We start from the raw sequence: 23069 nt of genomic DNA, 5'->3' as shown, positions 1-23069 counted from the left end.
GTGAGGAAACTGAGGCATAGAGAGCTTAAGTTACTTGCTCAAAGACATACTGAGTCAGTGGCAGAACTGAGGTTCTAAATTCATACTCTCTTCTGTTCCTCTAAAACCAGGTTTCTCAGCCTCGGCCCTATTGACAGTTTGGGGGAGAGAATTATTTGTCTTGGGGCTCCGTGACCTCCTACTGACTTTACAGAAGAAATCCAGCAAGAATTAGACTGGAGGTCCTATGAGAAGAGAGGAAAAGAGAAGAACAGCCTAGAAGAAAAGAGAAGACAGCTGGTGGGAAAGGTCATGCAGAAGAAGGTTACTATGACATACTCGGCGGAGGTCCTAGGGTTCCTTTACTGTCTCCTCTCCAATCCTCCTTTCCCCCTCCAAGGATCTCCAAGATCTATGTGACTGCTTATTTCCACCCTAAGTGCGCACTCGGGCCAGTGGGGATTTGTTTCCCCTTGTCCATCCTGAGGGCAGAGACGGCAGGTCTCTCAGGGGTGGCTGGGAAGACTAGGGTTAGGACCTAGGATGGATCACAGCCACGTTTTCTGTGATGCTCTCTCCAAGTTGAAAATGGAACAAGTGTAGACACTTACAGGTAATTCGCGTAGCTTCAAGTGGATCTGGGGATAATCTCAAACTTGAGAGCTCCTCTGTGTCAAGACCTGGGGAGTGGAAAGCAGGGGATCTGGGGCCTGGGGACAGGAATGCACTCAGAGGACCCGAGCCTCCATCCTTCAGCTTTTCCTTTGCTCCCTGGTATCATTTCTCCTCTTCTTTGTGCATCACAAGTCATCCAGGCCTCTGCTCGGGTGAACAAAGGAGCTCCGCTGTTCCTGAAACCTTGTCGTCATCTCCGGGAAGGGCAATGAAGCTATGGCTGGAGACCCTGGCCCTGTGTCTCTCCTCCAGGCTTTCTCTCTGCCAGTCCTGGAAGCTCACATGGCCATCCGGGATAGGACCCGTAACGTCTCGGAGCCTCACGCACAGTCCCCAGCAGCGTGCTGCAGCGTGGAGAGCATGGCATTTGGGTCTGGATTCCGATCCCACCTTGGTCACTGGCCAGTTGAGAGACAACGGTCAAGTCATCTGCCCTCTCTGAGTCTAGGCCTCATTTTCCTTTCTGTTCTAGGAGCTATAGATCCAAGTTTGTGCTCTCAAAGAGCTTATATTCTGGTGGAGATACACACAACAGACAAAGTTTTAAAAAAGATTATTACAGGTTAAAGCAAGTGTTCTGAAGGAAATAAACAGGTTGGAATAACAGAATGACGGAGAGGTGGACTTTTCCAGGGGAACCAGAGAAAGCCGCTGTGGAGGTGGGAACTCAGAGGTGAGAAGGAGCCATCTGCGGAATGGCTAAGGGCAGAGGCAACAGCAGCTGCCAGGCTCCTCAGTGGGAAAGGCTTGGTGTGTTCACCCAACAGAAAAGAAATGAGTGTGGCTATGATTGTGGCTATGAGCAAAGACAGAATGGGGTGAGAGGAGACTGGAGCAGTGGGCAAAGCCAGGGCCTGCCTGGGGCCTGCAGGACTTGGTCAGGAGTCTGCTTTGCTTTTAGAACAATGAGAAGCCTTGAAGGGTTTTCGCCAGACAGTATGACCAGTGTGGCACTGCAGATGCTTAGGATGAACAGATTGGGAAAAAACAAATTTGGAGGCTGTTTCGAGGTCCAGGCGAGAGGAGGTGGTGGTTGAGCAGGAGAGCTGCACACAGATGCATTTAGCATGTCTGCCCTGGATTATAGCTACACTCCAACCCTGTGATGCACTACTTGAGGGCACCGCCCTCCTCATGTCCTTCTGCTGATCAGCCACGCGTCAGGAGGGCACCTAGTATGTGCCAGGCATTGCACTTCTTTTAGTTTGCTGCATCCTCACATTGGTCCTCAGAAATAGTTATTATTTCCATTTTGTGAGCAAAGAAACCCCAGAGAGGTTAATGTTCAAATCCAAATCTGTCTGATGCCATAGCCAATGGTCTTGTCTCTACAACACTGTCTATACTGGATGGGCAAAAGGTAAGTTGCCACTTGTCCAACTGGTGTAATGTGCAGAGTGCAGGAGAATCTTTTGGCCAAAAATAGCTTCCCTACATATGGACAAGAGTAGAATTTTGCCTCAGAGGACCTGGAGGCCTCAGCTCAGCAAAAGATGGATGACCTGGGGGATGAAAACTACATTTGTCATTGTCAGCTGTCAACTCAGCAGAGGAGCTCCACTCTCGGAAGCAGTGCTGTCAGGGCTGGGGGCGGGAAGGCACGTGTGGAAGGGAGAGAGCTAGTCCTGGACCATGAGACGTCACCACTGAAGCCAGCAGGGATGACGAGTGCTGGAGAGCACAGTGACAATAACATACAGATACCAGCAAAAACGCTTGCCACTTACGGAGTGCCTCCTATGTACGAGGCAGTCAGTAAATGTACCAGCCCTGTCAGCTTACAGTGTGTCTAATGAACTTCTCATATCCATCCTTGATTCTAAGAGGTCATCGTTGAATAAATTGTTAAAATAAACAGCTAAAATAACAGTTAGTTTAATAAACAGCTTTTCATAGAAAAACATACACTAAACTTGCACAATGATGTTTTGTTGTATTGTGCTTTTATTAATGGAATATAGAATATTCTTCAGGATAACAATGCCAGTTTGAAGCCAAGCCTTAACGTTCAGTCTGAAGTCTCTGGCTCCCTTCATTGTGTGCGTCCGGCTCTTCATAACCCACCTGGAACTGCTTTGACCCCTGTAGGATCAACAGTGTAATTTAAAGCAGAATAAAGAATGCGAGGTTCCTTCTGCATTTTCTCTTTCATTATTAAACTTGTTCTTTCATCCTTGATTGGGTCCTCTGTCTTTTGACTAACTGAGAAACACTCCTTCACAGCGCGTGATGAGCACACAGCCTTCCTGCTTTTGGACATCATGTGCTCTGTGCTTAGAGATTTGTGTGTGTCTGCGAGTGTGCGGGCATTGGCATCCTGTGTATGCCTCTTGCTGGGGACTGGCAAGGCCATTAGTGTTTTCAGCGTCACTTATAAGATGCATTCCGATTACTTTTTAAAACAATTTTAACTGTGTCCTAGAATTAGTTTGTGAAACTGAAGATTAAAGATGTGAGAGTTTACCTCACATGTCACAGCTGGCAGGTGGCGTGACTGGGAATCCAGGCCAAGTCTATCATGGACTTCTTGGCATTCAAGGGTACAGTTATTTCCTCCCTCTTTCTCTCTTGAACCCTCTCCAATCAGGCCTTTCTTCCCACCACTCCACCAAAACTGCTCTTGTCGAGGTCACTGATGTCCTCCACTTGGCCAAATCCGTTGGCCAGTTCTCAGGCATCATATTACTTCAGCAGCACTTGACACCATCCTTATGAAGCAGTCTCTTAACGTGCCTTTCTCGGGTCCCTCACATCACTGGCGGAGCCTTCTCAGCTTCCCCTCCTCATTCCTCCCCCTCCTGACCTCCAGGAGCCAGTCTTCAGGATTCTCTGTCTTCCTGCTTTTGCTGCCTGGTGGCCTCATCCAGTCTCAGAGCTGTCTCTCTGCACAGATGACTTTCACTTGGGGTCTGCGGCTCCTACAGCCCCTGCGCCTCCAACTGCCAACTCCACATCACTCATTGACTGTCTAATAGGCTTTGCAGACTTAATGTCTTAAACCAAACTCCTATTTTCCAGCCCCTCATCCTAAACTGCCTCCTTTTGCGGTCTTTTGCATCTCAATAGATGACAACTTTCTTCTTCTAGTTGCTTGGACAAAAACATCGGAGTCCTCCTTGACTCCTCTCTTTCTCTCACTCCCTGCATCCAATCTTTTAATGAGTCTTATTAACTTGACCTTCAAATTACATCTACAGTGTCGCCCATAGCTACTACCTTGGCCCAGCCACGCTGGCCATTCACCTAACGTAACTGGCCCACCACTTCTGTCCTACAGCCAGAGTGACCCTCCACAGCCTAAGTCAGACCAAGCTGTTGGCTGCTTAAACCCATCGGGGGCTCCTCATCGCAATCAGAGTAAAAGTCAAAACCCTTTATGGCTGGCCAGGCTCTGCGTTGCCCAGTGCCTGTCTCTCCTGCACCCTCACTGCTCACTGTTCTCCAGCCAGACTTGTCTGCTTGCCGGTCTCCTGCATGCCAAGCACACTCCACAGCAGGGACTCAGAGCTTTTGCACTTTGAGCTGCTTCTCTCCCCCCAGATTTCCACTTGGCTTGCTCCCTCGTTTTCCTGGGGTCTGTTCAAATGATACCACCACAGAGAGGCCTCCCTTGGACTCTCTGTCTAAAATAGCCACCTTCCAGAATTCTGTCCTACTCACTCTGCCTTGTCTGTGCCTACTGCACACGTGTCACTTGAGGTGGTACACCCCGATCTGTGTATGGCCTGTCCACACCACACTAAACACCAGCCCCGTGAAAGTGGGGACTGTGCCTGCTGTAGTCACGGCTGTCTCCCAGTGCGCGGAGCAGAGCCTTGCCCGAACGAAGTAGGCGCTCAGGGAGTGTTGGTTTGAACTGGCAGATGAAGGAACCATGTGGAGAGCCCACTGACAAAGACACGGCTGAGCTTCCGGTGAGAGAAGCACCTAGTTCCCTCCTGCCCAGACCTAACCCTCAGAATGACTCCTGCTGGAGTCGCCACCGAGGGCTGTGTGTGGCTGGCCCCGACCCCGGCTCCCTCTGCCTCATGTCTCCCTCCAGGTCTGCGGCCCTCCCGGCTCCGAGAGGCTTTTGCTATGACTGCAGTCTCCTTGTGGGCCAGGACTGCCCCTTGCTGCCACAGCCACACCAGGTGCCCGCCCTGCCCTGCCCGTCCTTGGCCCTGAGTCACCATGGGCAGCGTCAGTAGCCTCATCTCCGGGCACAGCTTCCACAGCAAGCACTGCCGGGCTTCACAGTATAAGCTGCGTAAGTCGTCCCACCTCAAGAAACTCAACCGGTGTTCAGACGGGCTGCTGAGATTTGGCTTCTCTCAGGACTCGGGTCGTGGCAAGTCCAGCTCCAAGATGGGGAAGAGTGAGGACTTCTTCTACATCAAGGTCAGCCAGAAGGCCCGGGGCTCACACTGCCCAGATTACACCGCACTGTCCAGTGGGGACACAGGGGGCCAGGCTGGGGTGGACTTTGGCCCATCCACCCCACCCAAGCTCATGCCCTTCTGCAATCAGCTAGAAATGGTAAGTGGGGGTCTCTGGTCAGGGTGGGTGGGTTGGAAAGGCAGGAGAGAGCAAAATGGGAGTGGAGAGCGGGGTAGCGGGTTGGGGCTGTGGTGGCGGTGATCTAAATGTTTAGATCTCCAAGAGGCCAGAGGGGCGCGTGAGGGCAGAGGTGCCCAGCCACACCAAGAGACCAAAGGCTGGAGGAGGAGACTGAAGCCGTGGTCGGCCCCCTAACCCAGAAGTCTGGGTGAGCCCTTCAGCCAGGAGCAAAGGGAAGCGACAGCCTGTCTGAGCTCACTGGGTGTGACTCTGGATGGTTGTGGCAGGGCCAGCAGCACACTTCCAAGCGCATGGTGCCCCGTGGGAAGGAGAGGCAGCTCCGTCCTTGTCTGGGAGAGCAGTGGAGTCTGCTGGGGGCGGGCCACAGCCCCTCCCGCCGTGGACTCATGGAGGCGCACCTTCCCTCACTTGCTCTGCTGGCGCCGCACTCCTCGCTCAAGCTGGGCCTGGAAGTGTCTTTGGCTGGATGTGGGCTATGAGTTTGTTATCATTGTCACTGTAGCAGGAATGAGGGAAAAGAGTCCTACATAGCCAGAAACCCAGCCCTCATGCCGTTCAGGCCCCCATGGGTCCCACCAGCGCACGCTAAAAACAATGTTCCTGTTGAGTGCCCTGCGCCCACCCCCGGGGAATGAAGCCATGGCTTTGGTGCATGAGGAAACGGTCCTGGGCGTCTGCCTGGGGCTTTTCAAACGTAAGGGCTTGTACACTGCAAAGTGCCCTACCAATGAAAATAACAGTTTTCAGAAAAGGATTGTTACTTTAAGTGATCCGCCCAACCCTTCGAGGAGGCCACGGTCAGGCCTACTGGAAGGGGCAGTGAAGATGGAGAAGGGACTGACTTCTACAAGGACACCACGGGGCCGGTCCGGTGGCACAGCGGTTAAGTGCACATTCTGCTTTGGTGTCCCGGGGTTCACCGGTTCAAATCCCGGGTATGGACATGGCACTGCTTGGCAAAAGCCATGCTGTGGTAGGCGTCCTACGTATAAAATAGAGGAAGATGGGCATGGATGTTAGCTCAGGGCCAGTCTTCCTCAGCAGAAAGGGGAGGATTGGCAGTAGTTAGCTCAGGGCTAATCTTCCTCAAAAAAAAAAGTACAAGGACACCACGCTCGTCCAGCCTACTGCCTGTGCCTGCCCCACACAGAGACTCAGAGCCAGAGCCCTGGCCTGGGATCTTAACTAGCGAACCTAAACATGCTGCTCCTGTCTCGTGAGGGCTGGGACGTGCTGGCGACAGGCCAGTGTTTCATGAACAGAGTGCCCTGGTGACCAGTAGGGCAGCCCCAGGCATAGAGAGAGATTCTCCTGTGGCCCTGACCAAGAAGGGTGCCGCGTGGAGGCACACCTACTACCTGGTGGGGGAGGGAGAGACGGGAGGAGTGTGGGGGGAGACACGGGGTCAGTGTGGTTCTTTTCCTCCCCAGGGCTCAGAGAAGGGTGCGACAAGGCCCACGGCATTCAAGCCAGTGCTGCCGCGGTCAGGAGCCATCCTCCACTCCTCCCCTGAGGGAGCCAGCCACCAGCTGCACCCCACCCCTCCAGATAAGCCCAAGGAGCAGGAGCTGAAGCCTGGCCTGTGCTCTGGGGCGCTCTCTGACTCCGGCCGGAACTCCATGTCCAGCCTGCCCACACACAGCACCAGCAGCAGTTACCAGCTGGACCCGCTGGTCACACCCATGGGGCCCACCAGCCGTTTTGGGGGCTCAGCCCACAACATCACCCAGGGCGTCATCCTCCAGGACAGCAACATGGTGAGCCTGAAGACACTGTCTTTCTCCGATGGGGGAAGTAAGCTGGCCCACTCGAGCAAGGTGGACAAGGGCTCCTCGTGTGTCCGCTCCCCCATCGCCACAGACGAGTGCACCATCCAGGAGCTCGAGCAGAAGCTGCTGGAGAGGGAGGGTGAGCTCCAGAAGCTGCAGCACAGCTTCGGGGAGAAGGAGCTGGCCTGCAGCCAGACCTCCGAGGACCGGCTGGAGGTCCTGGAGCAGAGGGGCGGCAGCAGGGCAAAGCGGGCCTCGCAGAAGAGCCAGCGCACACAGCAGGTGCTGCAGCTGCAGGTGCTCCAGCTCCAGCAGGAGAAGCGGCAGCTTCGGCAGGAGCTTGAGAGCCTCATGAAGGAGCAGGACCTGCTGGAGACCAAGCTCAGGTCCTACGAGAAGGAGAAGACCAGCTTCGCCCCCACGCTGGAAGAGACGCAGTGGGAGGTGAGGGCATGGGCTGGGGTGGTGAGGTGGTGTGCTGGTCCCCTCCTCTCCTCCGCGTTCTGGCCAAGGGGGTGTGAACCCAAACTGCCCAGCAGACTGGGCTACAGCGCCAGCTGGGAAGGGGCTCCCGGGAGAGCATGTTGGGGTGCCTCAGTCTGAGCTTCCTACTCTCCCCACCTTGTGCCTAGTGGAATTCACTTCCAGAATTGAATTTACCAGCCACATGGTTGACCGGGAAGCTGGAACCAAGAGCACCGGGGCCTCCCCGGGCTATGTGAGGGCTGACTCACTTCCTCTGCTTCCAGGAGGCTCAAAGGAAGTGCAAGCCACGCCCGAGGAGTTCATGCTGGTCCCAGAGCCCTCAAGAGAGTGCAGGATTTATTTGTTGCTCTTAAGGGAAGGGACCCACCCACCAGTAAGAATGATCCCATTTGTGGCGGGTCTCAGTGCAGAATTGGCGGCTCCTCACGGAAGTGTAAATGAGGCTCTTTGGTAGGCTGAGATGGAAACAGAAGAGGAAGAAAAGGGCTCACACACACACTCAGACACACGTGGACAGGAGGCTTCTGGACCTGGCCTTGCTGGAGAACCTGCTTCACCCCCACATCCTGCTCAGTAGAAGTAGCTTTCCTCCCCTGCGGGGCCCCGGGCGGTGGTGCGGGGCAGGGAGGGCACACGTGGGCAGCTCTGACACTCACCCTGGCAGAGACTCCGACCTGGGAAGGGCATGAGGGCTCGCTGAGTCCGGTTAGACCAGCACCACCCAGGTGGCGGGACACCCCTCAGCAGCACAGCCACCATTTGCTCTGGGGCTTCCCGTACCTGACCGGGAAATTAGAGTGACAGCGACAGTAGGAGTAGAGGAGAAGGATCCTTTCTATGGAAGGGGCGAGGGTGGGGCTGGACAGGTGAGAAGGGAGAGTCACTCTGTTTGCCAGGTTCCCAGAATGTTCACTGTGGAGGAAGACCTTTCCTCCTCCTCATGGACGCTGGCACAGCAGAGCCTCCCCCATAATTGCCTCTCCACCAGGGCTTGGGGACACTCAGCCATCTCAGAGACATAAGCTAGTGCTGGCGCCAGGCATCCGTCCTTGTGTGTCCGGTCTGGAACTAAGCTGCACGTTGCTGTGACCTCGTCCCAGGTTGTCCAGTCAGGCTATGTAGGAAAACAATAAGTTGAATTAAATACTTATGATAACACATAAATATATTACAAACATATCTATAATCATTTATAGAGTGTCTTAAGTGCCAGGCCCTACTTTCTCTCATCTGATGGTTATAACAACCCTATGATGTAGGCTACTAATCCTCATTTACAGTTAAGAAACCTGAGGCACAGGGTGACTATGAGGGCAAACAGCTGGTTAGAGGACTTGCCCAAGGTCACCACATAGTAAGTGTGAGAGCTGGGATTTGATCCTGACCATTTGGTCTCCGAGTCCACATTCTTACTCCACCATCTTGCCACCTTGTACCCAAGTCCCCTGGGTCCTGAGTGGTCAGGCCAGGACTGAAAGCCAGGCCCAGCCCTCAGCCATGACTGTGCTGTTCCTTCCATGAAACAGATGCGGGCTTGGCCTCGGGAAGGCCTTCTTGGTCCCAGCCAGGCATCGAGGTGGGGCTGTGCAATGCTCGCTAGGTCGTTCGTGAGAGCATGGCGGGTTCCACCGTGAGAGGGAAAGTGAGAAGATACTAAGGTGGCTCCACGCCTGTTCTAAGGGTCCGTTCTGTGGAGGCCCAGGCCTGGCCTTCAGTCTGGCCAGCCTCCCACAGGCCAGCAGGAAACACTCTTGTGGCACAGCCAGCCAGACTGGCCCTGGTCTTCTTTCGAGCCACTGACCACCCCAAATGGCGAAGCCCCCAGAGACACATGGATCTGATTCAGCACTTTTGGCATTTTCTTTTATATGGGGAATAGGAGTAGAAATGGTGGAGGAGTGGCAGGGGGACAGCAGCTCCTCATTTGGCAGACAGAGCCTGTGTCTGAGCCAGGCCTGGTGCTAGTCACTGGGGTGCAGCAGTGAGTGTGTGAATACGGCCCCTACCCCTGTGGCGAGGACAGGAGAGCTGGGTGTGTGCAGGGCGGCGGTCAGAGGCTATGGGCATGAACACAGATGACAGAAATCGGGCAGCATGGAAATCGATACCATTGATGTGAACTGTGGGATGCTGGGGCTACCGGCAGTAGGCAGTTAGACCGCTGATCACTGATTTACACGGAGCCCAGATGGAGATTCAGACTCTGAACTGGGGGTGAGGCAGGCATGTGGACAGACCAAGCCAACTACAGAACGAAAGGAGCTTGAAAGAGGGGCTTGGCCTTCATGGGTCACCCAGACCACCCTGCTTGGGGGCTCTCTCCAGGGACCGTGTCAGGACCAGCTTGACTCTTTTAGGCAGTTAAGATGTGAAGGCCTCTCACCTCTGGGCACTCTCTTCTCCCCACCCTAACCCTCGGCAGGTGTGCCAGAAGTCAGGCGAAATCTCTCTCCTGAAGCAGCAGCTGAAGGAGTCCCAGACAGAGGTCAACGCCAAGGCCAGTGAGATCCTCAGTCTGAAGGCGCAGCTGAAGGATACCCGGGGCAAGCTGGAGGGCATGGAGCTGAAGACACAGGATCTGGAGGGCGCCCTGCGCACCAAGGGCCTGGAGCTGGAGGTGTGTGAGAATGAGCTTCAGCGCAGGAAGAGCGAGGCGGAGCTCCTGCGGGAGAAGGTGAATCTGCTGGAGCAGGAGCTCCGGGCACTGCGGGCGCTCAGGGCCCGGGAGGCCCTGCAGCGGGACGGTGTGCCCCTGGGGCCAGGCCTGGGGGCTGGGCCCGCCTGCTGCGAGGACATCCCCGCCCTGCAGCGCGAGTTGGAAAGGCTGCGGGCAGAGCTGCAGGAGGAGCGGCACGGCCACGACCAGATGTCCTCAGGCTTCCAGCACGAGCGGCTGGTGTGGAAGGAGGAGAAGGAGAAAGTGATCCAGTACCAGAAGCAGCTGCAGCAGAGCTACCTAGCGATGTACCAGCGGAACCAGCGCCTGGAGAAGGCCCTGCAGCAGCTGGCCCGCGGCGACGGCACAGGCGAGCCTTTTGAGATAGATCTTGAAGGGGCTGACATCCCCTATGAGGACATCATAGCCACTGAGATCTGAGGGGCCTCCTGGAGGCAAGGGTGCTGAGTCCGCCAAGGAGGGCTCCCCTCCCCATCTCCCCTGCACAGTCACTCAGGCCTCTCTGAGAGAAGCCTCCCCAGGCACAGACCTGAGACCCTCAAGGGGACGGGAGGGGTAGGGCTGCTATGTGGCCTCCCCTCCCTTTCCCACCTGCCCGCCCCTACATCCTGCAGCCTGCCAGACCTCTAGCTTTCCCAAGAGATGGGCCTGGGGATCTCTGTCATTTGGTTAAGGGCTCCCTAAAACTTGGCCTTTGTTCAAAATACTTAGAGATACTCTCACCCAGGGATGGTGGCGACTGCCGTGAAGGCAGTGGCCACCCCAGGACAGAAGTTCCCTTCCGCTTCTCTTCCCACAACCTCTTTTCTACCCCGGACACGTTGGGATGCCTTGGAGATAGAAAGAAACCATTTGTGACCAGAAGCCTTGGAACCGGACCAGGTCCTAACCGGAGCTCTTCCTCTGGCTGCGGGGTGTAGGAGCTGGAGTGGGCTGTAGAGAAGCTGGCTTAGCATCGTCAGAGCCGACCTGACCCCGGCAAGCCACAGAGAAGAGGGGAAAGCTGGGGCAGCCCAGGAGCATCTAGACTCAGCAAGGACACATGGGAGTCAGAGCGAGAAGCGAGGTAGTAATGCCCAGATGCTGCTGGGCCCCACTGCCTGGAGGTGAGCAGCTTCTGGATGGCTGGTGGCCTTTGACCTCGGTGACCACTTTCTTAAAGCCATAGACACTGAGGCCCTGGGGTGGGTGCTGGTGACACAGGGAGGGTGTGGCTTTCCAGTTGTCCCAGGAAGCGCCTCTGGATCTTTCCTCATGGGGCTAGAGGTCCGGGTTTCCCTGTCTGGTCCAGGCTGCCCAGCAACTACTCTGAACTTTTTCTTCCCAAGAATCAAGGCTTTGTCAGATCCAGAACAAGTTCTGTCCACTGAGATGGTGGGGGCCCTTCCCGGCTCTGCCTGCCCTCAGTTCAGCGGCACACCCACCCCTTGGTGTCTGCCGTGCTGCTTCAGACCAGAGTCCTCGGGGTCAGGAGGGGCCCCTGACTGCAGGCAAGAGCCCCAGGGAGAGTCCATGGCGCAGTCGGCCTCCAGCCCCCAGGAGCCCGACTGACGTTCGGGAGCGGGACTCCTCTGAGGACGGCAGCGCTGGGGCAAGAGACAGACGGAAGGGGCACTTTCTCTGTTGCTTGCTGCAGGGAATTTTCTTTCTTTCTTCTTTTTTTTCTTTCTTGTCTTTTCAGAAGCAAGCCAGATCTAGCAGGCAGCCAGTCTGTTTCATGTTCTATTTTTGACTCTAGCCACAGCTGCTGCTGGTCGGACAGCCAGCCCTTGCTGGATTCCTGGGCCTCATGCCTGCCTGCTGAGGGCTCCCGGAGACAGAGGGGCGGGGAGGCCTGAGCCCTCAGCAGTCGGACCCTGACACCCCTGCTGCCTCCCAGACCGTGGGGCCTGCAGGCCCCAGGGTGGGGAGGGGAGCTGCTTCTCTTCTTGCCCCTAGCTCTCCCCTCCAGGGCCCAGCACATTCCTCCCTGAGTCTGGGCTGAGGGCAGGGCCACCTTCCCTGTGGCTGGCTCAGCCTTTCCGTCCCTGGGGTTAAGCCGCCAGTCCTGCTGCCTTCACATGACGCAGGAGCTTTTCTGAAACTTTAAGCCATTGCTCTTAGTCATAGGCTAGATTTAAACCTGAGCTCAACAGGCCAAGAGCCCCTCCCTGCCCTTGGCAGTGCCCTCGCAGGGCACAGTGCAGCTCCCAAGTCAAAGACGCCCCACTCCCTGCGCCATGGCCCTCAGTCCCTCCACTCCCACCAGCCTGTGCCTTTGTTTGAGGTCTTCTTCCCAGTGAGACTGCCCCACAGGAGAGAGAAAGGGCTGCTGCCCCTTCCCAGGCTGGAGACACCGTCCCTCTGCCTCCCGAGAGCAGCCCAAACCCCATGCTGGCCTCCAGGTCTCCCTGAGAGGAGGTGCTGAGTGGCACAGCCTGTGCTCCCTGCCACGGGACCGTGCCCCGCACCTGCAGCCCTCCCCAGGCCAACCCACGATGGTCCTCCCTGCCACCAGCCCAAGGTCCCAGGGTGACCCATGGTGTCCCCAGAGTGCAACACTGTCCTGGAACATAGCGACCTCTCCACCGTGGGGTTTTTCTTCCCTTCCCTGTAGAAAAATATGCTTACTGTTCCTGGACTGTGCCAAATCCAGCTGCTCCAGCAGGCTCGGAACAGCAGGAGCTGAGCAGGAACCCGGGAGATCAGCCGGCACGGGCCTCAGAGCAGGCGGCCTGGCCCAGCGCCAGCGTGAGCTCTCTGTCCTGCCCTCTGCACATGCCTGCTGGCACGCTTGCTTGCTCAGTCAGACCAACCTGCTCTGCTCCCTGAACGATGCTTGCCTGAAAATGGTCCAGCTGTCCGCACAGAGAGAGCAGGACTCAGCACCACCTCACCACAGATGGGACTCTGCCTTGGGGCCTTGCAATGACCAGACTGTCACAGGGCGCCGCCATGGAGATCTCCTCTGGCCACTGTGTTGTTCGGGTCATTCCTGCTGGTCGCGCTCGCCCCCACAGGTGCACTAGCAATGTGGGGACTGGGAGCCACCTCTCCCCAGAAGCACTCCCTGAGCCTCTGCTCCCCGCCCCTGCTCGTCTGGGTCCTGCACCTTCTCTTGGATGAGAGGGATGCCCGGGGGTAAGCCAGGCTGGGCTGTGGGTCCTGAGTTCTGAGCCTGAGCTGCTATGGCAGGAGACATACACCCTGTGCATCTGGATGCTCCCTTCACCTCTCGGGTGGTTGGTCAGCGTCTGCAGGCAGAGCTGGAACCCCGAGTCGAGGCTTTGGAGGGACTGGCATTTAGAAGAATGTGTACATAGTCTTCTCTTGGTTGTTTCTTGTTGTTTGGTTTGCTTTGCTTTTGACAACCTTGTTTTATTTTATTTTTGACGCCCCTTTTTGGCCATGTAAACTATTTCTGGTAATTTTATGTTTTTATTTATGAATAAAGAATGCCATTTCTCATGCCCTCCATACCACTTTTATCTACCCTTCCCCTGGCTGTGGCAGCTCCTTGGGGCCACTCCACCTGGAACAAGAAAGATGGCGTCTCTTCCCACCAGTGGCAGAGGGGGCAGCCTTGATGAGGGCGGGGTCAGCTGGCAGGAGAGCATGGGCCTCCGTATCAGATGGACTTCAAGCTGGTCCCTGCCCCTTGCCACCCCTGTATCTGTGAATGGGCCCTGGGCTGACCCTGAAGAGGGGGAAAGGAGACCGGGGGGCAGAGTCCTCTGCAAAGGCAGAGGGTCCTCTCTAAAGAGAGCCCCTCCTGGCCGACCTCAGGCCCCCTGCCGCCTCCTCCAGCTGTACCTTGGCCTGTTGCATATGGCCTCCTGGGCAGGAGACCAGAGTGGCTGCTGTTGCCACTCCCTCAGGGCCTCCCAGCTGGGAGGGTGCTGCCACCACAGTGGCCCTCTGTCCAGCCCGCTTGATGCCAGCCTGCCTCGCTTGCTTCGACAAGTGTTCCCTCCCACTCTGGGCTCAGAGCCTGGGCTCAAAGGGCTGCTCTTCAGGTGGCCAGAGACAGAAGGGATGTGTAAAGAAGGAATTAAAAACACGAGGCAGCCTCTGAAGCACAAGCGGGGCAGAGGACAATGCCTCCGGTGGGAAAGATCAGCATGGGCTGGGGGGTCTGGGCCAGGGCGGCAGGCAGGAGGAGACCTTGGGGGCAAGGGTGGGAGATGAGTCGAGAGGAAGGGAAAGACCAGAAATCCATCCAGGGTAGGCGTCTACACCAGCGGAGGGCCCCCTGCCTGTCTGCACAGGGACAGGCGCAGCCAGGGGGTTGGAGAGGCAGGAAGGCACGGCACCAGGACCTCCAAGGCTGAGGATGGTCAGGCAGCTGGGAATGCCCGAGCCAGGACAGGAGCCCACGTCCGTCCAGCTCCAAGGTCCAGCTCTGGAGCACAGGGGTCGTGCCCGGCCTGGGGTAACGTCCCGCTCTTCCTCCTCGGCCTGCCCAGGCTGGCAGGCTGTGGCACTGGTGCTGCCCTGAGATACGCACCCCTCGAGTCGCACACCTGTGCAGCCGCCTTCAGTTCAGCAGGCCCAGGACTCGCCAATCAAGTCAGCAGAGGGCTGCTCGCCAGGTCCAGCCCGACTTTAGAAGCCTGGGCAGATTGCACTTTTGTGCTCTTGGTAGCCCTGAGCTGCCCTGTAGGAAGCCCCCCTACTCTGCTGGAGACCCCCTGGAACAGGAGGGGTGCAGTGGTTGTAGCTAGGCTCCAGCCGAGTGCAGCAGAGCGAGCGGCCCAGGACTCAGCTGACCCAGGGGAGCAGAGACTTGTTCCCCCATTCTGCCCTTCCAGAGTCCTGACCTCAGAACCAGGAGCACATTAAGCGGCAGTGTTTTCAAGCACTAACTCCAGGGTGATTTCTTACGTGGCACAGAAATAGATGACCAGAACGCCCACCAGCAGCCCCAATACTTGCCAAATCCAGCCCCCTTACTTTGCCTAGATCCAAAGATCTAGGAACACCAGGAAAGCGGAGCCCCGGGAGAGCGCGGCGTGGGAGAGATGCTCCCTCGGCTCCAGCGGCAGGAGCGCAGCCAGTGGGGTTGGGGGAGGCCTCCTGCACCGCTCTTCCTCTGCAGGGCTGGCCAGGACACAGCCTTCCTGGAGCCCCCAGACCTGCTTATGATTCTAGGAAAAAGGGGAACAAAAGGGAAATGAGAGAGGGGGGCTCCTTCTTCCCCGAGAACAAGCCGCAGAGCGTGGACCTAGGCAGCTGCCGGGCGGACGCTGTCTCCGCGTGCTGCCGCAGGGTAGGCTCGCCGGCGGAGGGGTAGGGCCTGCGCTCAGCCCCAAGCAGCCCCGGCAGCAGGGGTTTCTGAACCACGTGAGGAAGGTCAGGCTGCCCCCAGGTTTCTCCCCAACCTGCAGGTCTCTGCACTTTATGGTTCCAGTACCTACCTGGGCAAAGCTGAATCTAACCACAGATCAAAGCACAGTCCCTAAGACAGCTCACCTACCATTCAGGTAAGCTCAGTAAACACCGTGGGTCACAATCTTTATGACAATCCCTGCTCTGCAGCCCAGCCCTGGGTTCTCCCCTGAGGCCGGCGCGGACTCCTCAGCGGGAGGCAGCGAGGCGAGGGGTCAAGCGCTCCAGCTGCACCAGCAGAGCCGCTGGGTTCACCTCCAGTCTCCCGCGCTGCCGAGCCTGTGACGCTGGGTAAGTTACTTCATGTCCCTGTGCTTCGGACGGTTGTTTTGACAATTAAATGAGAAAATGCCCAATAAAAGTTAGCTCTAGTGTCGCTGTTATTTGATTACTCCTATCACAATTCGTTGTTACTATAATTACTATTATTTGTTAATATAATGTCACTGCTGCAAGATGCAATGAATTGCAGTGGTGTTCCAGGCTCCAGCGGCCTCAGCAAAGCTCCAGCGCCGGGAACAGCTGACTTCATCCCGTCAGCTGTCCACCAGCACATCCTGCTTTTTCTCCCGGCTCTCAGCTCCAGAAGGCTGGCTCGTGGGGGAAAGCCTCTGGAGAGAGGGCGCAGCTGGGGGAAGAAAGGAACAAAGAGGGATTTGTTCGGGGGTGTGGTGGAGCAGGCCTGGGCCGGAGCCAGCCTGTGACACGACCCAAACCCCACGGAGCAAGGGGCACTTAGAGCCCTCCTCCCACCGCCCCCAGAGCAGCCTCCGCTCTCCCAGCCCCGCCTCCTTCAGCGCCGCCCCCAGTGCCAGCCAAGCGCACGGACGCACGTGCACACGCAGTCCCGGCTGCTCTCCTGCCCACCACTCCCCCTGCCCCTGGCGCTACTGCCTCAATTATGGCTGATCGAGCAGTAAGTAGGCTCACGACGGCGTTTTAATCAGTGACAGGTGAGGCAAATTAAATTCCTCACAGCAGAACAACAGGACGATTTGCCTGCCGGGATGCGGCGCCTGCGGCCCGCTCCTGGGTGCGGGGCCTGAGCGGGGGCGGCCCGAGGATCCGAGGCCGGGTTCCCTCCGTGTGACCGCCGGTTCTTCCAGGCGGGAGGCTGTGGGCACAGCAGAGCGGGCCTGGGCGGGCCGCCGCGGGGAGTCCACGTGTCCTGGGCTGGAGGGCGGCGCTCCCAGAGCCCTGCGCTGTGCAGACGCAGCCGCGCGGGGCCTGCCGCGGCCACAGCTCGAGCTCGCGCTCAGACACCGGGCTGCCTTCTTTCCGCCCTTCTTACAGCCCCCTCCGCTGTCCCTGACTAGCCATAAAAGGTTGTGTTCTGAGCTCCTCTCCCCCACCTTCCCGCAGACTGAGAGAGGCCCCACCCTCCCCTCAAAGCAAGCCCTTTCCATCACAGTCCTGAAATTCCACCCTTAGATATGCATGTCTTTGGGCTGAGCTTTCAGGAGTGTGAATATCCCTGAAGAGGTGATCCCCAGTAAGTGAATGCTTTCTGAAGCATTTCCCAAACTGGAGAAAATCCGGGTCACATGAGAATGCTGGGCTCTAGGTGGGAGGGGGCTGGGTATGGGCACAGTCAGGGAACAGGGGTGAGCAGAGGAATGTCAGCTGGCTCAGGGTCACCTTGCTTTTCTCCCCCACTGCCCATCAGAGTGGCCCAAGCTCTCCAGGGCCCTCTGTCCTACAGCCCCTGAAAATGCCACTCTGAGCAGCTTGGAGCTCTGGTCCCAACCTTTGCCAGCACCAGACTGGAGGGACAGTGCCGCCCCACCCAGAGGTCAGCCTGGGAGGAGCCTCAGGACCAGCCATCAAGCTCTTCCTGTGCCGGCAGGGAGCTGAGGGAAGCAGGCCTGCCCCACAGCCAGAAGAAAGGAGGAGGGACTCAGCACCTCTGTGGCCGGGGCGTCCCACTGGCCTGGGGCTCCAGCTCCCCGGACTCTGCCCCGAAAGCAAATGCTTTCCAGGGAAACTCTGGCTCCGGCTGCATCTGGCTGGGCCTCAAGGACTATACTTAGAAAGCGGGAGGGGCCCGGGCGATGCCAACTGGCCGGCTCCGCGCGAGAGCTGGCATCGCAGAAAGACACAGTCGTGGAAAACCAAAGAAAACCCCGCCACCCCAAGCCCTGCTTCCCCGATCCAGTTACCGCCCCCTCCTCCCGCCTCCTGAACCCAAGAAAAGCAACCGTGCTCTCAGGCTCCACTGCACACGCTGTCTTGAACGTGTCTTAATTGGGTAGTATCATCTTATGCGCGATTCCCCAAGGGCGCAACTGTCTCAGAAAAGGAAAAAGCCTCTCAAGCAAATTTACTTTTCTTATTCACACACACACACCACACAGGCACACACCACACTTACACACACCACACATGCACACCACACAGACACACACACCACACAGACACACACACCACACACACACACCACACCACACACACCACACACACACCACACCTACACACACACCACACAGGCACACACCACACAGGTACACACCACACCTACACACCACACATACACACACACCACACATACACACACACACCACACACACACACCGCATACACACACACACCACACATACACACACACCACACATACGCACATACACATACACACAGCACACACACACAGACATACACACACAGGATAAACCAGCGGAAAAAGTGCTCCTTTTCTCTAGTTTCTAGATGTTTTTTAAGTTGATGTTGAAAATTAGGGCTTTAGAGGTGTGTGTGTGAGTGTGTATGTGGGTGTGTGCATGGTGTGGGTGGGAAGGGGCTGAAGGGTGCTGCCACATGCGGAAAGGCACCACATTCCTTCCATTTCATCCTCACCCCTCGCCAGAGAGCAAGTCAACCTCCAGGTTGCCTGTGACACAAGTGAGGCCCGCAGAAAGAGGGCAGGGCTCTCTGGCTGCCTCTGTCTGGGCCACCCTCAGGGGAGAGGAGCCAGCAGGGCGGCCCCTAGGAAGAAGTGTGGGTGTGGGCTAGGTGGCTCCAGAGCTGAGGGCCAGGCTAGGGAGGGGCTCAGCTGGGCCGGCTGGAGCGGTGGTCCTGGAGCGAGATCAGCTGCCACCTTGGCTCCAGCGTTCGGCCCACCATCTGTCTTCTCCCCTGCTCTCTGCACCCTCCTCTCTGCCACCCCACCTCTGACCCGGGACCGCACACCAACGCCATGCCCCGTGGATGGGGCCTCCATCCAGCTCCAGCCCACCCTCCAAGCCTCACCATGGCACCAGGAGCAAACCCAGAGTCCTGAGCAGTGCTGAAGTGCGGTGACACACAGCTTGCCTCCTCCTGCCTCCTGCCTCCAAGACGGCTGTGTAGATGCTCACTGGTGCTCACTGCCGAGAGCCAGACTTGTTTATGAACTTGGGCAAATTACTGAGAAGAGAAGGAATGTTTGTTGAGTGTCTCTAATGTGCCGAGGTCACAGGCACTTTCAGGGACTCCTGGGATGTCCCCTGTAAATCTCCAGTGGTGGAACTTCAGGCCTGAGGAGGACAGCTGGTACAGCCAGATTGGGGCTGGCAAGGGAAGGGGGGCTGGGGTGTGTTGTGGTCGGTGTGTTGTGTGGTGTAGTATGACATGATGTGTGTGGGTGATGTGTCTGTGTGCGGTTGATGTAGCGTGGTGCAATGTGGTGCGTTGCGGTGTGTGTCTCATGGTGTGGGGCGCTGTGGTGCGATGAGGAGTCAACTTTCCGGGGAGCTCCTCTGCCAGTGCCGCAAGCGGCCAGCAAGCACAGCCCCAGGATGGAGGCCAGTGGCTGGTGGCCCTGCGGGAAGAACGCGGGTTCGGGCGTTCAGGAGCCGTGCCGCCCCCATGTCACAGCGCCCTGAATGGTAGTGGGATGCTGGCAAGCGTCATCTGCATGGCCAATGACCACTGGAGCCCCTTCTCCAGTCCCCACTTGGTCGCCTTCCCCCTGCGCTCCAATCTGCCTGTCCTGCGCGGTGGGACAGCCAGGAGGGAGGGCGACCGTGTACCACTTCTCAGAGCCGCTCGCTTTGGCCCACGGCCCCACCCCAGATGCTGAGGCCAGCGCCCCTGCAAGGGGAGGACTGAGTCGACTATGACAAGGGCCCTCTGTTGTTCCTGGGGGCTGGGTTGTGGGAGAGGATCTCAGCCACCCTCGGATCCCATCTCATTGAGGGTGCCATGCCTTTTGAATCCCCAACTGCACCCAGAGCAAGAGGCACCCACATCAGGCAGCATTTAGTGAGCAGAGCATCTGCTGACCCCAGTTCCTGGGATCTTGGCTCATGGTCTGGTGGAGACACAGACGTGAGGAACTACAAGGCTGACTGTGCCAACAGTGCCGGGCGCCGGGGAGGGAGAGGGACTGACTTGGCGGAGGGGGTGCCCTCTGCTTCTTTCCATTTCATTGTGTGGTTTCAGGGCCCTGGTCACACCTTAGTTCCTGTGGGGCTTAATTACAGGGGTCGGGGTTCAGGCTGGACTGGGGTTGGTCTCCCCCAGCCACACACACACACACACACACACACACACAGAGCTCTGGTGTGAACAGCAGCTCAGGAGGGACAATACCACCTGCCTTCCAGGGCTCTGTAGTGTCCTAGGCTGCCCGACAAGGACCACACTCTGGGGGCCCTGAAACATCAGAAATTTATCGCTCACAGTCGCGGAGGCCAGAAGCTGGAAATCAAGGTGTGGGCAGGCCCTGCTCCCTCCGCGGGCTCTGGGCGGGGTCCCTCCTCTTCTCCCAGGTTCTGCTGGCCCTGCGGGCCCACCTTGGCTTGTGGTAGCGTCACTCCAGTCTCTGCCTGCGTCCAGCGCTGTGCCTCTGTGTCTTCACGTCGTATGCTCTCTGTGTCTCTCCCTCTTCTCACAAGGACACCAGTCATGCTGGATTAGGGCCGCCTCTTCTTAACTGAGGACATCTACAATGACCCTATTTCCAAACACAGTCACAATCTGTCCTGAGGTGCGGGGCTTAGGACGTCAACATGTCTCTTTGGGGGACACAATTCAACCCGGAACAGCGGGTGCTGAAGGACTGAGATTAAAGGGTGTCCATGCAGAGGGGGTAACGCCAGGCCCTCCTGTGGCGCAGACCAGAACAGACCCCGTCAGGATTGCAGCCAGCACAGGAGGGTCCTTGGGAGTCTCTGGGTGGGGGGGTGCTTAACTCCTCGGGTGGATTAAAACCGCCCTCACGTTAAGAAGCGGGTGGGCCTGGATGGGTAACTACTCAAAGCAACTTGATTTTCCCCAGAATAGACTCGGGTCCCAAGAGTGGGGAACTGGAGCCGACCCCCTTTGAAGTGCAAATACCCGCCCGGGTGCAGCCTGCGCAGGACAATCAGCCTGCACCTGCCTCGGCCGACCCTCGGCCAGCTGCCCTGCTCCCGCCCGCGATTCGTGGCTGCGGATCTGGCCCCAGGCAGTCGGTGAGCACCACTTAGCGGGAGGGGAAGGAAGACGACAGCGTTCAATGTTCCACATGCTGGCGGCAGCTGCGGCCTTCCCCTCATTTGCTTCCATCCCTGCGCCCTGCTGGGCTGTGGTGGCGGAGGGGAGAAGGGTGCGACCTGCCCTTTGTGTAACAGGCAGCCCTGGGGGCGTCGGCCCATCACTAGAGGGGGACAGGACCTTTGTGGCTTCGATAAGAATCAGTGAGCAAACTTGCAGATAAGGAGGTACAGAGGTCTCCTGCAGCAGAAGGGGTCCCAGCTGGCTGCTCTCGTGACACCGTGTGGCTCCACCTCAAACCCCAGGGCCAATGCCAGCCCCAGAGACAAGCGGGGGTTCTGCTCCGGAAGCCGAAGCTTGGGAATCAGAGCAGATGTGGCGACCACACGGCACTCTGCCCGTGGGGCTTCGGTGCAGCTCCCCGAGCAGGCCTCAGCTTCCTCCTCTGTAAACAGGAGTCGGGATGCCGACGCCTCGGCCATTGGGGTGGGCATGAGAAAGTGTGTGTGCAGCGCTGTCAGTGATGTTACACAGGCCCTTCCCCCCAGGACCCCGGGGCCTCAGGAAAGGGGACCTCCCAGCACCACTCCCGGAAGCAGGCTGAGCGTGGAGGTGAGGCGGCCACCCAGAGGCTCTTGGAGCATCCTGGGTGCCAGGGCTGCTTCCCAGCCCCCTTCCTCCTTCCGTCCCACTCGCCGGCCCCTTCTTGCCGGTCACTTTACCACTCTGCAGTGTCACTTGCCTCTCAGGGCTCCACTCGGGTCTGTCTGGGCTGAGGTAAGCAGGGCTCTGTGCTTGAGCAGCCGCCGGCCTGAGGGGACAGGCGTCAGCTGGCAGCATGGCCCGCTGCTGGGGGCCTTCACTGCTGACGAAGCTGTGAGCAGTGCGGGCTGGGCAGTGGGCCTGCTCAGCCACTGCCTGGGGGCACTGCCAAGGCTGCCTTCCCCAGCTGCTCCTTGGAGGGGACAGGGCTGTGCCACGAGACTCTGGAGCCTGCGGGTAAAGGATTCCTGGAGCTGATGCCTGCTCCAGGCCTTCCTGGGCCCCAAGGGACATGTGTCCTGACCCACGGCAGGGGCAGTCCCTGCAGGCTCTGCAGAGGCGGAAGGGGAATTGGCTGTTGTACTTGTTTCCTACGGCTGCCATGACGACATGCCACAAACTGTGTCTTAAACAGAAACGTATTGCCTTACAGTCCTGGGCGTCCAAGAATCAAGACGTCAAGCATGTCCAAGACCAAGGGGCTCGCAGGGTGTCCCTTCTGGGGACTGCGAGGGAGTCTGTCCCTTACTTCTCTCCTAGACTCAGGGGGTTGCCAGTAATCTTTGGCATTCCTTGGCCTGTGGCAGCGTCACCCCAATCTTCACATACGCTTCTCCTTGTGTTGCAGACTTCACACGGCAGTCTTTTTTATAAGGACACAGTCATATTGGATTAGGGGCCACCCTATTCCAGTATGACTTCATCTTAATTTAACTGATTACATGTGCAATGACTCTATTTCCAAATAAGTTCACATTTGGAGGTGCTGGGGCATTAGGACTGCAGCGTATGAATCTGGGGGACATCATTCATCCCATAGCAAGACCTGAAGGTAGAACAGGATTTTGACCAGAAAAGACACATCTCCCTGATGTGGCACCAGAAGCTGAGATGAGAGAGCCTAGGCATAAAGATACTTGCACCCCTATGTTCATTGCAGCATTATTCACAATAGCCAAGACTTGGAAGCAACCTAGGTGCCCATCAAGGGACGAATGGATAAAGAAGATGTGGTATATATACACAATGGAATAGTACTCAGCCATTAGAAATGATGAAATCCGGCCATTTGTGACAACATGGATGGACCTTGAGGGTAGTATGCTGAGTGAAATAAGTCAGAGGGAGAAGGTCAAATACCGTATGATCTCACTCATAAGTAGAAGATAAAAACAACAAGAAACAAACACATAGCATTGGAGATTGGATTGGTGGTTACCATGGGGGAAGCGGGGAGGGAGGGCAAAAGGGGTGATTAGGCTCACATGTGAGGGGATGGACTATAATTAGTTTTTGGGTGGTGAACATGATGTAATCTACACAGAATTCGAAATATATTATGA

At 57.2% G+C, this 23069-nt stretch overlaps 1 protein-coding gene and 2 long non-coding RNA genes across 3 annotated transcripts in view; 1 reads left to right on the top strand and 2 right to left on the bottom strand.

Annotated features, from left to right (window-relative positions):
- LZTS1 (leucine zipper tumor suppressor 1) overlaps positions 1-13596 on the top strand; it is a 50307-nt gene extending 36711 nt beyond the window's left edge. Inside the window, exons 2-4 of the mRNA XM_023636104.2 lie at positions 4697-5172; positions 6645-7427; positions 9892-13596. Of these exons, the coding sequence (XP_023491872.2) occupies positions 4828-5172; positions 6645-7427; positions 9892-10566 (1803 nt within the window). The 5' untranslated portion in view covers positions 4697-4827 and the 3' untranslated portion in view covers positions 10567-13596. The remainder of the gene's footprint in view (positions 1-4696; positions 5173-6644; positions 7428-9891) is intronic.
- Positions 2581-12871, bottom strand: LOC138921561 (uncharacterized). The gene is made up of 4 exons (XR_011434214.1): positions 12757-12871; positions 9853-10131; positions 8126-8583; positions 2581-7924 (listed from the first exon to the last, which is right to left on the bottom strand). It is a non-coding gene; the product is annotated as an uncharacterized lncRNA (long non-coding RNA).
- Positions 13597-15875: 2279 nt separating the features above from the next.
- LOC111772487 (uncharacterized) lies at positions 15876-16774 on the bottom strand. The gene is made up of 2 exons (XR_011430644.1): positions 16490-16774; positions 15876-16141 (listed from the first exon to the last, which is right to left on the bottom strand). It is a non-coding gene; the product is annotated as an uncharacterized lncRNA (long non-coding RNA).
- Between the last annotated feature and the right edge of the window lie 6295 nt (positions 16775-23069).

The sequence above is a fragment of the Equus caballus genome, chromosome 2, assembly GCF_041296265.1.
Source record: "Equus caballus isolate H_3958 breed thoroughbred chromosome 2, TB-T2T, whole genome shotgun sequence".
Taxonomy (NCBI): Eukaryota; Metazoa; Chordata; class Mammalia; order Perissodactyla; family Equidae; genus Equus; species Equus caballus.
Note: the sequence above shows the minus strand (reverse complement) of the source record. Positions and strands in the feature narration are given on the sequence as shown.